The 17,018-nt window shown below is 29.3% G+C and overlaps 1 protein-coding gene across 1 annotated transcript; it reads left to right on the top strand.

Moving 5' to 3' along the window:
• Nucleotides 1-7,463: 7,463 nt before the first annotated feature.
• LOC125811182 (NAC domain-containing protein 92-like) lies at nucleotides 7,464-9,035 on the top strand. The gene is made up of 3 exons (XM_049490706.1): nucleotides 7,464-7,879; nucleotides 7,972-8,249; nucleotides 8,325-9,035. The coding sequence occupies exons 1-3, from the start codon at nucleotides 7,693-7,695 to the stop codon at nucleotides 8,829-8,831; spliced, it is 972 nt and encodes a 323-aa protein (XP_049346663.1). The 5' UTR covers nucleotides 7,464-7,692; the 3' UTR covers nucleotides 8,832-9,035.
• Nucleotides 9,036-17,018: the final 7,983 nt, after the last annotated feature.

The raw sequence follows: 17,018 nt of genomic DNA, 5'->3' as shown, positions 1-17,018 counted from the left end.
CTGATGAGAATTTATTGTACTCCTATTAGAGATTTCTAATAACGACTACGCGTTAGTTGGATGAAGTAACATGGAGTTAGAGTTGAGATGTTATAAGGAAAAAAATAAATCATTTTTTAATGTTGATAAAACATGTATTTTCTGGAAATGTTTTCTAATAACTAAAACAAAAAGTTGGCTTCACCATTAAAAATATATACTCCTATTTTAAAATATCAAATACATTTTATTTCACTCAAGACCCTCCAACGCAAATCGCACCGTCTAATATATCTGTTAATAATGTCTGTTAAAGATGGTTAATTATTTGAGCGTGCCTTATTTGTCGAGCAAACATGTATGATTATTGGTTAAACTTACTTTTTCTGATTATTTACCTTTTCTATCGATAATATTTGTAAAATGAAACTATGATCCATTATTTTTGACGAAGAAAAATTGAAGACACGGATACAAGTTTATTTAGACTTTTGAACAAGGAGTTGCACGAGCATCGTGTTTTCCGAGAGGTCAAAGTAAGTTGTTTTAAAATGTTTCCTGTTTTTAGACTTTTTGGATTGGAAAAGAAAATAGACTTTTTTTTTTCCAGAAGAACTAGTGCATATGTAAAACGAAAAAGGTTCATTTTGTATCAGGTGCAAATAAATTTTTAAACTGCAACGTTTTTTAGGTGTTCGGTGTTCCTTAACAATAAACTTTAATGTTTTTTTGCATAAGATAAACTCTAATGTTATACACCAGCCTTTCCCTTTTATACTTGTCAACTTTTTTACAAAAAGCAATTTCTGTCTGATATTTGGAGCTTGAATTAGATTTATTATATATTTTAAATAAAAAAAAATTGATGTTGGATGATTGTATGAAAATTTTTAACAACACCACACCCCATATATATTTAAAATTCAAAAAATATACTAATAAGTTACAATTTCTTCACATATTAATATGATGAAAAGATACATGTTAAAATACTGATCAAAGGGAATATACTTTGACTCTTAAAAATTAAAATGATATATTAACCAGAACTAAAAGAAAATGAAGAGTATAAAACAAATGAAATATCACATAAATTCATCATAATTTCGCTCATAGGCTATTAATTTAAGGTGATCGATAAGAGTCTTTTACATGGTAGAGTGATTTGTTTTTCCTATTTCTTTTCTCGTTTCCTCTACACTAGGTAATTAAAACATATTTTTAAGGAAAATAAAAATAAAATATCACAATTAGGATTTTTTATAAAAAAAATTCCATTGCATGGCCAGGAAATTAACCAAGTTTTGGCATAGTATTGTGTCACGAATATTATATTTCTAAAGGAGAGGATATTAAATTAAAAGCAGATAATTAATTAATAATTATTACAGACGGGCTGATCTATGTTAGGAAAAGTAAACGAAAATACATACATAATTACAAGCTCTTTGATTGAATCCAAGCTTCATCTATTCAATGTGAATCAATGCAAGATGAACTTTGATTTTGTCAAATTAATTAAGTTTATGTTACCATATTTAGTCAAATATTACTCCTAATTATTATCTTCAAGCCACCATTTTTAAATAGTTGGACGAATTTCCATAGTATTATTTATCAAACGTTGGTATAACTAATTAAATACTTTGGCATAGCTAGTATATATAGCTTAGCCTAGCTACTAAACAAATTAGACAAACGTAATTATCTTTTCTTTTTTCTCCTCTCCTTTTATTTTTCTTTAATAATTTTGGAAAGTAGCTGTGGTTACTTCATAGTATAGGAAACTGCTAAATAGTAGGCTGTGGTTCATGCATACACTGTTTGGACATTATAAGCCCAGCTTGTCGTGCATATGATGCTCATTCTTACCTAACTGAACTAACATTAGTCCCAAATATTGGGACCTCTAGAAATCCTCACTTCTTAATTAATTAATCTTTTATAACAACAATAACATATTCAATGTAAAAGCGAAGTTTAAGGAGGGTGGATGTACGCAAATCGTATCCCTGATAAAGAGGTTTTTTCCAATAGACTTTCAGCTAGTTGAATTTTTAATTAATCTTTAATTTAATTAATTTTCGATCACTTCTTAATTATATTTTAGATAATTAATCAACTCAAAGGCTAGAAATCTGTTTGCCGCATACATGAAATGGAAGTGTCGCTAGCGACAACTGACCAAATTGTAATAATCCAAAAACTTGTACCAATAAATGAAAAGATTATATTACATACCAAAAACTTGAAAACAACGAGTTGGGTAGTTTAGAATCATTATAAATAAATTTGGTGTTTATTATATACCGGAAATATTTATATCGTTGTTTCAATGTTTTTTTGATTTTATGTATAAGTGATATAGTATTTTATATATTTTAAACCAAAGTTTTGGCATAGTATTGTATCACATGCATTCAATGTGAGATAACAATCTAAATATAAGTGTCCTTGGGTAAAATATATTTTTTTCCAATATTATTTATAAGAAAGGTTCAATGATAATTTTATTCAATTTAAAGTCAAACGGATGTATTAGATTGTAAGCCATATATATCATAATTTTAATGTAATTAATCAAAAAAATGAAATAAAAAGTAAATAATTCAAGAATTATTATTAATTTCAACATGATTAGTAATCCCCTTGATACATTATTTAATTATAAAATGAATAATCATCAAATTTGCATATTTTGATTTGTTTATTTTCAAAGGGGCCTCATAATCTTTACTTTTTTTTTCTATATAATCTGTTATAATACTATAGATAATAGATTATACTATAGATTTAGGATACTATCGAGATAGCTATGTGGATAAAGATTTTTCTGAAGAAGTCTTAGATAGTAGGACCTCATCATCACTAGTATTAACTAAAGTAATATAGAACTAATATTTATATATAAATAATTTAAGCAATAAATAACATGAATAAATGAACTCTTTTGTTATTCTGCAATTTTACATGACTCAATAAGAGAGATTGACCTATTTCATACTTCTTCCTACAACTAATGTTGGACAACGTACTAGAAAATAATATCAAATGAAAAATAAATTAAAATAACAAAACTAATTGGTACTTACTATATTTATTTAATAGATTAGGATCATAGCATTGCATTTTGGTTGGTGTTAGGATTAACCAACCACAATCTACCATATCTAGTTCTGAAAATAATTTGTAGCCTTTTCTTTTTCAATTTTCCTTGGGGAATAAAAGTCTTGTCATAGTAGTGATTAAGTATATTATCTTTGTAATCTTTGCGAAATCAGCTCAATGACTTTCAAAATCTTTAAATATATACTCTATCAATTTGTTTAATCATACTATTATTTTCCTATAATCATTCAAGTATATTCATATGACTAGTCGTCATAGTTTTGGTCTAAGGGAGTAATTCTGAAATAAATTTGTACTAGCTAGGCACCCAAGGGGTGGCTTGGTAGTCAATGAAGTAAATGAGAACCCTAAAGGTCTCAGTTTCTAAATTCAGCAGAGACAAAAAATACTAGGTTATTCTTTCTATCTATCCTAACCTTGAGTTACTGATTCTTTTTCTTGCTCTTTCCTAGCCTAACTACTAGAAGATCAATTTTTGTAAAGTGAAAAAAAGGAAGTTCTTTCTTTCTAATATATGGATGAAGGACAGTACTATCATTTTAGATGCCTGCTAGTTTCATCCAACAGGGAGTGTATCTGTACCATAGCCACTTGATTCAGCTTCAACTTTAAGAAGAATATGAGATGCCAAAAGCAAAAAAAAAAAAGAGGAAAGTTTCTAAATTTAGAAGGACATTTCATTCTTAGCTTTGCCTCTTTTTTGTTTGTTGCTCTTAATTAGTTTAGACGACCTAATCTATACCGATTCTTTGAATTTACTATCCATTCATATAATATCTACACCTCCTCATTCATTTCCATACAATGAACCATATTTCAATCTTTATCCATTACCTAATGTTACACGACTTAATTCCCAAGTATTAATTAATTAAGTACATCTTAATCAACCCCTCAAAAATTGAGATTAATTATATAATTAGTTAACACACCTTGTGCCAAAACTAATTAATATTCAATCCTAAATTTAGTTGAATTGTTATGATCGGAAACGAGAAACAAAGAGTTCACCTTCAACTTTTGCTGCTTAGTCTTATCTAATCTAATTAATTAAGTACTTAATTAGTCATCTAAACCAAATATTATTATTTTTTGTGAGAAGATAATGTTGTTATCGTCAATAATTTGGACATTCTTTGGAATCAAAAGATGACACGTGAGTGTTTCCCCTATTGGCTACTTGTCGGTATTGATGAAACATGGCCCACATTTTTTCCATCTTACCAGAAAGAAAGTCTGTAGTCAAATGTCAAATTTGTGTTATTATTATTAGTTTAACAAATTAAAGTTAGGCTTAGTTTTACGATTTGGAGAAAGGCACCAATAACAAACAATCTCCTAAAATGGAAGGTGTCGTTACGTAGTTTCTCCGTTGGTATTGGCTGCATAGACTTTTTAGATGATATATAATAACATGTCTTCAAATCATACAAAAGTTGAACTAATTCACGAATTAATAAGATGAAAACCGTAACAGGGAGAAGACACTAAGTAAATAGAAACATGCTCTATATATGATAAAGAGCAATGTATACACTTTAGAATTAGGATGTAGAAGTCTTAACGTTTATATATTTGTAATTGATTAATTTGATATAGTTTATAATTAGGATGTAAAACCACCTACGTGCATGAATCAGATGAGAAGAGAAAATATAAATAGTTAGTAATTTTTGCACTCAATATTGTTTTATACATATTTTTAAATGTGTATCGACTTAAATTTTTATATGAGATGATTATACACTTTAATATCACCATCTTAAATTTTTAGATTACCAACTTTAATAAAAAGGGGGGATTACTATATTCACGAAGCTCTCTAATTAGTATCTTATAGGTTAATGATTAACAATTAAAATACACTGTATAGTAGCTAGATGACGAAAGAGGTTGGCTTAAGTGATTAAGCATTTTTAACTTCAATTTTTACCTTAGAAATTCGAGTCATGTGAGATGATAAGTGAAGGACCAGTGGACCAGTACTTTTGATTATCCATATTAATTAAAGAAAGTTAAAAGAAAGAAAAAGTTCGAGTGGAACTCTTTATAAAATGTACTTACACACGATAAAGATAGAATAACAATTATTGTCCTCATTGAAGGTGACTTTACTAGACGAAGAAAAGGACAATTAAGTCCACACATGAACAATTTTTTTCATTCCTAATGTAGCTCACAAGTGCATAAAATCAATTAAAATTTTGATAATAATTATAGATTTGAAAGAGTGAAAGTCACTTGACTATAAGAAAAGAAGCGAAAAGTCAGAATGGATTGATAGGGAAGCAATTCGTTATGTGGAGGTGGGGGATGGTGTGACCATGGAAGTAGGTCATTTAAGTATTTTAATTCGCACGCTTATGTGATTACGTGAGGAGGATTAGACACTAATTTAGGGATAATTATCTGTTAAGAAGTACTAATTAAGAAACTCTAGCAATGGATAATAAGGAATCTTGAATCTACTGCAGTATATATTGTATTAATTTATACACAAACAGTACTAATGAAACGTGATTACATGTGAATGAATATAATTGACGGCTCTCTCCAACTATTGCTCCTTTTATTATATTTTTTGGGTTTCAAATACGCTTTTTACGAACTACTACAATTTGTAGCATTCGGACAAAAGTTCTTGCCAAACCGCACACCAAAAGGAAGAGAAAGAGGTGATAAAGGAAAAGAAAAAAATAAATAATCAAACCACTGACTTGAAGATAAAATTAGGGTGTGTTTGGCATGAAAGGAAAATAATTTTCAAATTTTCACATTGATTAGTCAAAATATTTTAAAAAATATTATTTGTCAAAAAATTAGTCTTTAAAATTCAGGAAAAACAAAACATCATTAGTAGAGTATATTTAAAATAGTTTATAGTAGTATTAGGATCAAGCGCTCACGACCATGTCAAAAGCTATCGCTGATAGCAAAGACGTAATTTTTTTTCTTAAGTAAGTCCATCAAGCAAGCATCATGTTCAATCATGACTCTGACCCGGGCCACCCCGCCTTCGTGGGTCTTGCCATAGGTAGAATATTAACATTACCCAACACATAATAACGTTCAAAGCTCACCATTCCTCCCTACCCCCTAATGCCCACCCCTTTGATCAATCACTCCATATATACGACTGTCGATAATACTTTTACCTACTTATCAAATACCAGAACATGAGTAAAAAATCAAAATATTTATTTTTCAAGAAAAGGTTTTTTTTTCAAATACGACACCGCCCACAAAGACTTTTTAAATTATACTATTATTTTATCTAAGTGTAAATAAAGAGAAAAAGAATCAATGGAAACTGGTAAGAGCATACGTGAGTATTATGAACTATAGGTTTTTGTTGTCATAAAGTAAATAATAAAAGAGTACAAGAGTGTGAGACAGATGTAAGCCATGTGCATGGTACAGCATGATATGATTGAATTTAATTTTTTGGTCTTAAAAGATAAAATTTCCATATGATCAAATATATAGCACAACAAGCTAATTACAGAAAATATTTAAACCTGGTAAAGGACCAAACTATGTTTTGTTTTTCTTTTTACTTTTATGATAATTGATTGGTCTTGTAAAATTTATAGCTGTACCTAAACATGTAGTATAATTAATTGAACCTTTTATGCGACTGTGTGAGCAGTAATATCACAGTTGACATTAATGAACTTTCTTGACAATTTCGTAAAGGAGAACTATTTTGTTTTTATTTACCATAAATCATTTTGTATAGTAATATTTTAATTATTCCATCAAGAAGATAAACTTCGAAATTATTGTGTCATGAGTTTGAAGCAAAATTATAAAGTAGATTTTATTGGTTAAACAAATGACAACTAACTGAACAATTTTCCAATCCGTTTGAATTTCTAATGTTACCTAATAGCATACACATATGATTACGCCATTTTATCATTTAATTAATCATTAAAATTGGAGTTGAAATATGAAAGCAGAGAATAGAGATAAGGAGCTGCTTTTGGTCAACTTCACAACGACAGCGACTATTTACTCAATAATATTTTCTCGGTTCATTTTAATTTGTCAAATCTTTTTAAAAATAAGTTTTCACAAATCGTTAGCATTAATTACATATATAAATCACTCTTAGCATTAATTATATATTTCTCAAATTGTTTTTTTTATATAAAATTTGATATTAAATATTAATTAATATAGATATTATGATAAAATATTTATGTCAATTATTATTTATGAACGTACAAAATTTAATGTGAACGAGTAAAAATGAATGAAAGAAATAAATCTAAAGCCAAAAACTGCCGAACTCAAGTTGATTTTAGAAATTATTTGTGTGCTAACAACTAGTATTTAGAGACCTGGTGTTCCTCCTTAGCTACACTTTTATCTGAATACCAATAATCTTTCTACTATAAACTTTCTTCTTTTCTTCCCTTAGCCCCACTCTCCTTTTGTGCATATTTTTTTCACTTCTTCATATAATAATTGTCCTCTTCAATTGTTTTCAATCATCAAATTAATTGTAAGAATCCAAAAAGGTTCTTCTTCTTTTATTTGTTTGTTTATTAGAATTTGTTGAAAATTAAACAAGAAAGTATGGAAAGTGTGTGTGGATTTGGTGGTCAAGAAGAAGAAATGGAATTGCCTCCAGGTTTTCGATTTCATCCGACTGATGAAGAGCTTATTACACACTATTTAGCCCCAAAGGTTCTTGATAGTAGCTTTTGTGCTATAGCTATTGGTGAGGTGGATTTGAACAAAGTTGAACCATGGGATTTGCCATGTAAGTTTTTTTTTGCCCCATAATTGTGTTTTTTTTTATTGAATTATATGTTTGATGATTGTGATTTTTTTTTTCAAAAAAATATTGTTCAGGGAAGGCAAAAATGGGTGAAAAAGAATGGTACTTCTTTTGTATGAGGGACAAGAAATATCCAACAGGACAGAGGACAAACAGAGCCACAGAAGCAGGGTATTGGAAGGCAACAGGGAAAGATAAGGAAATATTCAAGTCAAAAACATTTGTTGGTATGAAGAAAACTCTTGTTTTCTACAAAGGAAGAGCACCTAGAGGTGAAAAAACTAATTGGGTCATGCATGAATATAGATTAGATGGAAAATATTCTATCCACAATCTCCCAAAAACTGCCAAGGTATAAATAACTAAGCACGCAATTCCCTGTTTTCCGGATTCAGGATTTAATCTCTATGTACTATTTTTCTTGCAGAACGAATGTGTGATTTGTAGAATTTTCAAGAAGAATTCAGGAGGGAAAAAGATAGCAATCTCAAATCTCACGAGAAGCGATAGTTTAACAGATAATTCGAGGTCTTCAAATTTGCCACCATTAATGGACATGTCACCATACAACAACAATACTCAGATTACAACAACAGCCAGAAGTAGTGGTGAGACATGTAATTCACATGTGACGTGTTTCTCCGATTCAGTGGAGGATCAAAAACCTCAAACTTATGATCATTATCATGCTCCTCTATCGAGTTCCCCTGTTTCAGTCGATTTCCCTTCAAATGTACCAAACCAATCGATGGCGTACATGGAAAATTTCCAGTATGGAGATTCTGGATTGATGCAAGATAACTCGATAATGAGGCTTTTGATAGATAACAATTATGGGTCAGAATCAAAACAAAGTTTGAGGGGTTACGAAGATCATGACTTCAATATCACTTCAACTGGCCCAGTGGACATCGATTGTCTATGGAATTATTGATGTTTGAGAGCTGGATAAACATTTAGTAGTGACTTGAAAAATGCATTAGAAATTAGAATTGAATGTGGGAGTTGGGACAGAGGAATTGTGCTTATAATTATTATTCTCAGATATTGTTTTAGATCATTTGCAGTAGTACTACATATCTGTTGTGTATAGATTTGTCTCCACTCGAAATAATACATAAGTTAATTGGTTTGTTAATATGTAAACCATCTATTGTGCTAATTTTGTTTTCCATTTTACTTATTTCTACTAATAAAACTTGTGGTTGATTCATAAGGGATAAAGAAGTTTTTATCGAGATATGTACTTTTGTTTTATACTAGATCAAAAGCGTCTATATTAGAAAAATATTATTGTGATGCTTTCAAAATCTGAGTTAGTTAGGAGTATTCATATTTTATTACGTATTAGTTAGATAATTTGGTTTGTAATTGCATCATTTGTTGAAGTTTTGGGTTGCACCATCTAACAGTCTTAGCTCATCATCGCATCACTTTACACAGGAGGATTCGTATATGAACTCTTTGTAATTCCAACTGTTAGGCTACCAACCCAATTTTATGACTTATCTACAAATTAATTACAATCTTTTTTTCTCGTAGAAATTCATAAATAGAATTTTTTTACGACTGCTACTTGAAAATAACCACAATTTTTAAAATTTAATCATTTTTTTATTGCAGAAATAATATTTGAATTAACATATTCGAACTTTTAAAAAGGACAGATTCTCCTTCATCTATTAAAACTCCAGTACAATGGTCTGTAATTAGATATTAGTCGTTTTAGATAATGACCTTTATTTTTTTTATTTATCGATTACACAAAAACCATATTTCAATTTGACATTCTTTTGTTTTTATTATATCATTTATGTCTATATTTAGCATAGGATAAGAAAATTTACGAAAAGAATTTAATATTTGTGCACTAAGAATGTATAATTTTTATAATTAAACTTCTAAACATAGAAAAGTATGCAACCCATTTGAAATATTATATTCTAATTAGTTACCTAAAAGTACTTAAATAAATATCCTACGATAGTGTGAAAAACACCCGTAAAAATTCAAAATAAATGGCTTTTATCTGAGGAAGAAAAATACAACTTACAGTACTTCTCATTTATTAAATCCTGAATATCTACTTTTCAGGAAAAAATGACCCAATAGGGACCATATTAGCTCTATTAGATTAGTCGACCCATCATAAGCAAAAAAGTACAAATAAATTAGGAAGATAGGACCAAATTACGAACTCGTGATAGTAACATGATAGCTTTCTTCGTTAATTTCAAGTATATGTAAAATTCTGAATTCAATATACTTGTAAAAATATAAAATTATGAGTTCAGAGAGTAATATTTTAAAGTTTATTACATTTTTTTTTATATGTGCTTATGTTTCGGTTCATATATTATCGATCAATCCTTGACAAGGGAGAGGGGACCCTTCTCATACCCTCTCTTACAGGAGCCTAATGGAAAAAAGTCTATGCCCAAGGGGGGAAAATTGCGGTAAAAAAATGTCCATTTATCGATGGCTAGCTCATAGATATAGATATTGGATTTAGGTTTTATTGAAAATATTTGGTTCATTCGTACATGTAGCACTAAGCTGTAATTTTTCCGTCACGGACTGCACACGTACAACACGTCACAACTTTTAAGCAGTCTTGATATAATTTTTTTTCGTGCTTCAAGTTGTTAAGTACTTAAATCACATTGATTAAACTAGGATATGTATAAAATTAGGAGTCTAGGACCCTAAGCTTGAAAATTCAACTATTTTGTGCTTATAGGCAATAAAAAATTCAAATTCAAATAGGTTTTTTTTTTAATCAGTTGGAGGAATATTTATTGCGATCCCAATGCAAATGGTCTTCTGCAGATATTTTATTCTTGATCATTGAGTTTCTTTTTTATTTCATTTTTTTGAATAATTGTAAAATATCAAATTTGGAGTCCTTTAGATCAATTTGGAAGTAAAATATGTTGGTGAAATTTATGTGGACTAGGAGTTGTCAATTTGTTCCAAAATTATGATATAATTTAAATTAAATTCTTGGTGATCAATCATGACTCATACCAAGTCCATCTATCATTAACTATTTTAGATGAACCGTCAAGATAATTTCTACTTAACTTCAAACAATCGTTTGAGTTGAGTTGCATCCATCCGAACGTATAGTAATATACCGACACATTGCAGTCAAAGTTCAAAGTGTTGGCTAGTACTAATTGAATACTCAGTATTGTAAGAAATAACTAGATTAACAGAAATATATGTGTTACACTTTATATCTTTTGGCTACTCAAAAAATTGCCTTAAATATTTTTTGTTTAAATGGTCAGAGTTTTTCATAATATTATACCCTCTATGAGAGAGTTGAAAGTCTACCGTCCATTCAAAATTAATATTTCTAAAAGGCCAATTAGAATGATAACATATAAAATACTATCTATTAATAATGAATTGTTCAGGAAAGAAGAAGAACTTTCGATTTTCAGTATTTATTAATTACATAGAAGAATAGTACTTGGTCTATTTAATTATTTGTTTCCAACTTAGTATATTTTATTTGTAACTTTCAAAATTAAATTATTCGCTTAATCGATTAATTAATTTGTAAGTGAGATACGCGCTTTCAGAATAATCAGGTTTTTCGGATAGATTTATCATACATCATTAAGTCATGGATTATGTGGCATTAAGTTGTGAATTTACCAAAATATACCATATATATTCTTTATTTTATTGTTTAGTTCTCACTCTGTCACTCAATAATTTGGTCAAATTCCTACTTTTATGATTTATATTCCTCAATTTAATATTTTTGTTTCTCAATTATCAACATTTTGAATCTCTGTCCTCTTTGGAAAAGAAAATATATAGGTGGGTTGAATTTTACTTGATCAAATATGTGATAATGTTTGAGTTTTTACAAAAAAAAAAAAATAAGATCAAAAGTTGATAATTTCAATCTTCTTTGATATATTCAATTCTAAAATATTTTTTAATTTTTTCTCCACATGTTAATTATTTGAATTGGTTGATTCTTGTTGCTCCAATATGACTTTAAATATAAATATTTTTTATATTTTTTTTAAATGTCAGAGAAGGGAACATGGAAACAAGAATACATAAGTTTCCATAATATACGATTTTTGCTCCATTTTAAAAGGAAGGAAAAGACAATAGAAGAGAGACAAAGCAGCATTATATTCTGCGAATTTACGTCATTTGTCTTTGGTCTTTTTTATTTCTTTTTGTGGTAAATTTGACTTTTCATTCCAACTACTAATATCAAGACATCGGATGAAAAAAAAAAGATGTTCTACACTATTTGAAGTTTATGTGTTTTGATTATGAATATACAATGATAATTGAGTTTTTATAGTCTGCACAAATTTGCAAATTTCAATAAATCATAAAACCTTAACATATTTCAATTGAGAAAATGACATATTTTGTATGATTGACTTAATCCTAATAGACGTTTGATAAAATCTATTTAAAGGGAATTGATTTCTCATATCGCACTCATTTAGTATTATCTTAAAAAGTCGTAAATACAATTGTAATAAAAAAAGAAACCACCTTTTAAAATAAATACTCCAGAGAGGCCAAATAAATATAAGTATTGGGAAAGAAAACAAAACATATATATATATATATAAAAGGTAAAAAAAAAGAGGAAGCATGAGGAAAGTGATAATGATGAGTAACAAACCCTGAGACGACAGCATTGGGCTGTCCTACAGGCCCACAGAACAATGAGCCCACCTTCCTTCTTTGTTGGATTCCTTAACAGCTCAACGGAAACGTCACAAGTAGGCCCATACTCCCTCCGTCCACAACTATTTGGCAGGTATACTAAAAATAGATGTCCAAGATTAATTGTCAATTTAAACTATCAAGAAATAATTAGTCACTTTTTTCCAATTCTGCCCTTAATGATAGTGTAGTTCAATTGAAAAGTTATGTGGACTTTTAGTATTGTATAGAAGGGTTATATTAGTCAAATTACACCTTGTATTAAATTTTCCTTGAGGGGTGTGCATGACCTTACCCTGACAAACAATTGTGGACGGAGGAAGTACATTATATTATCTCTACTAATAAATTGACACGTATATCGTCATTTGTAGGGCACATTCTGGTCTTTTTGTGACACGTCATTTCAGTTTTCAACCAATTATTGTGCAGTAGTTGATTGGGCCACGTGTCCCATTTCACATCCTAGTTCAATTCCTTCAAAGTCCCTGTCTGATGTTCCTTGGAACCGACAAAATTAGATTGTCGTTTAACATTTTGTTGGTAAGATTTTAAGTTTTTTTAAATTTATTTTGTGTATTGTGGTGTGAAAAGTCCATAAATTATAAAAAAAAGAAAAGAAAAAAAAGATTCATTTACTAAATAATTGTCCAAAAAACAAAAGATAACTTTAGTCTTGTTATTTCAGCATATATATTTGAGCAAAATAAATGCAGAATTTTGGCAAACAATACAAGAAAAAAGTAGTTATTTGAAACTTAAGCAGTTGTTATGTTACAAGTTGCTGAAGTCAGCTAAAACAAAATGGAAATTGATAGTTGAGAATCAATGGTAAGTTGGAGTTATTCGGAAAAAATGAGCGATGGAAAGCATGGGCCGTCTCTCCATCTTATTATTAAATTGGTCCACATGCCTACATTTGTGGCCCATAATAATTGGCTGCCTAGGTTTCTATTTTAAATGTCACTCTATCATTCGTTTGTTTGTTTCTTCAATATTCTTTTTTTTTTTTAAAAAAATATCCCATTTTAAAATAAATTCACGTGTTTAGTTTAAGCGTTTAATAAAGATTGAATATTCACTCAGCAAAATGACAAGAAAACTTTGGCAGTTTACGTCTTTCTTGTTCTTATGTCATTTTTTTACTATTATTCCATGCTCCTTATATTATACTGCAATTAAATAATTCAATCAAACATAAAATAAATTAATTTAGGATTTAATTTCAAAATTATTATCTTTATCCGTAGTACAAAATAACCTCTTCAAAGGTTTTGAAATTTAGTAATGGATTCTTCACATGCATCGGCAAAGTAAGAAGAAATTATTCGAAATTTGGAGTTTAAAAAAGAAGGCTTTTTCGTTACTGTATTGGTAACAATGTCTCTACCTTAACAAAATAAAAGTAAGATCTGTCATCTGTGTAGACGGTAGACCTCTACCTTAACATTTTGTTAGTAATTTCTTACATACAAGACGGATTGGGCTCAACTGACTTTTAAAGCCCAATATGGAATAGACAACCCACACTCACGTTTCTTCAACAATGAAAAACTCTTAATAAATGGGTTGCAATAGTGGACTAAGAACTCAATGAATTGTGAGCCCTTGACTAATTGTTGTTTTTTTAGAGCAACTTTCACATATAACAAACACAAAAATTATATTTGTATGCTATAGCTATAGTTTGTATAATTGCGCACCATAGCAAACTTTATGTTTGCTACGGCTATTAATATGTATATTTCGCTATGCATATATACAAAGAAGCAATTGTATAATTTGTTTCGATATACATATATAAAGGAATCAATTGTATAATTTGTGTTTGTATAAAGTGAGAAAAGAGAGAAAGACAAAAGAAAACTGGGCAGGGAAAGATCTGTATTTGTATAATCATAAGTGTATAGGACGAAAATATATGTATTTGTAAATATAATTTTCTCTCGTTTTATACAAACACAAACGCAATGTATACATTTGTGTTTGTATAAAGTGAGAGAGACGAGTGAGAGTCGCGAGCGAGATCTGGGAGAGGGGAACAAAAATATATGTAAATATACAATTTTCTCTCGCTTTATACAAACACAAACGCATTTTATACATTTGCATTTGTATAAAAGCGAGAGAGGCGAGGGAGAGACTGCCGAGAGTGGCGAGCGAGATTCACCAGGGAGAGAGGCGAAATAGCAACAGTTTGCCACGGGGTACAATTAAATCAAACAGTGGTTATGACATTTAATTTAAATTAATAGTTTGCTATTATATACAATTATTCCTTTTTTTTTATCGTTTCCCTAGGGTAAGTTACACATTCTGCCGGTCAACTAAAAACAATTATATTTTCTAATTAAATATACAAAAATTATAATCATTTTATATCAGTAGTATATAGTTTATACAAATCATATATATATATATGATCTATTATATTGTTGGACTGGGGTCAACTCAATATGATCTAAAAAGAAAGATCGAAATATACATTGTAATTATCTATATGTATGTTATCCAATACCTACTGGCCTACTATCCTCTGAATACGTATCATCAAGTTTGTTTCTTTATTGTGTTTTGTTTGAAGCATAATTTAAAGTTTATTGGAAGCTCTCTCATAACCTTAATTTTCTCAACCCACGTTGGAGTTAAACGCCATCATAATTAAAGAAATTATGACACTCTCGAGTCTGGAGTTTGTAAGTACTCTCTTAGTTCATATTTATTTTCCACAAAATGAACTTTGTACTCTTGTTAAGAAATAGGGAGAAGTACAAGTAACCCCTAGATTATGACCGAAATTACAGAGACACACCTTAACTAAATTATGGTTCTATTATTCCTTGAACTCATTTTATATATAATATTGTACACCTTTTGGCTTATGTGGCACACTTCGTGACTCCACGCAGTTGAGGCGCGTGGGAGATATTTGAATGTCACGTAAACCAAAAAGGTGTACAAAATTACAAAAAAATGAATTCAGGGGGTAATAAAACCTTAATTTAGTTAAAATGTGTCTCTAGAATTTAGGTCATAATCTAGAGAGGTCCTTCTACCTTTTCCCTAAGAAATATAACATATTAAGTGGATACTTTATTATAGTATAGTATAATTTGTCGGTGTATAATTTTAATGGACTTAAAGAAATAATTTGGTGGATAAATAAATAATAGGTGCACAGCTACTTAATTACATCCACTTTTAGTACACCAAAATTTAATTACATTTATTGTATATTAACTTCCTGTCTTACACAAATTGGTGTAGACCACCCCCACACTTGTGTATACTCCCTCCATTTCATATTAATTGAATTATTGAGGTATTTCACACTCTTTAAGAAAAAAAATTAAGACATAAATTAGGCTTAACTTTCCATTTTTATCCTTATTAATTATTATCAAAATTATGATTAAATAACTAAACATTAATTAATAACTAATTCTAATACTAACTAGTAAAGGGTAAAATTGGAAAAACATTCTAAAAGTAGTCTTGAAAATTAAAGGGATAAGGGTCTGAAAAATACCCCAACTTTGGTCGGATTTGCTGTTGCGATACTAAACTTTCACGAGGACCTATTACCTCCCTAGACTATTTAATACCGTATTTTAAACATATATATTTGCCCACGTGGACATAAAAAATAATGCAAAATTATCAATAATAATGTGTCCACGTGGGCACATATATACCTTTAAAATACACTATTAAATAGTTCAGGGGTAAAAAAATACGGTATTAAATAGTCTAGGGAGGTAATAAGTCCTTATGAAGATTTAGTATCGCAACAACAAATCCGACCAAAGTTGGGGTATTTTTCAGACCCTTATCCCAAAATTGAACAATTAAGTTAATTTGAAAAATAAAAAATATCTCAACAATTCAATTAATATGAAATGGAGGGAGTACTAGACATGAATTTAAATTTGTCTATTCCTGATCGAACACCCCGGGAAAAATTAAACATAAAAGGAGTTTTTCTTTCTCGCAGTTTTCCTTTTTTTTTTAAGTAGTGCACACACTTGAAGCCATTTACATAAAATATATTTTTTGGCTCCATAATTAAGATAGTTCTACTTTCTAAAACATTAGGCAAATTAAAATTAAGGTACCTAATCAACTATGTGTTGGATATATTGTAATATAGAGAGGTCTAAAATTGAACAAACACAAAAAATGACTTTTATGAAAGGTCATTTATTCCTGAAAGAATATGACTCTTATGAAAAGTCATTTGTTAATGAAAGAACATGACTCTTATGAAGTCATCTTAAATTCTATAAATATTTAGACTAGAAATAGCCTAAGAAAAATCTGTAAATATATACAAGGGCTTTGTTGTATCCTTCAAAAGAATTGTTTGTATATGGGTACTATTTCTTTAACGAAAGTAATTACACGC

This window comes from Solanum verrucosum, unplaced genomic scaffold (genome assembly GCF_900185275.1).
Source record: "Solanum verrucosum unplaced genomic scaffold, falcon-dt-bn FXZP01000032.1, whole genome shotgun sequence".
Classification (NCBI taxonomy): domain Eukaryota; kingdom Viridiplantae; phylum Streptophyta; class Magnoliopsida; order Solanales; family Solanaceae; genus Solanum; species Solanum verrucosum.
This window is presented reverse-complemented; position numbering and strand designations above follow the sequence as displayed.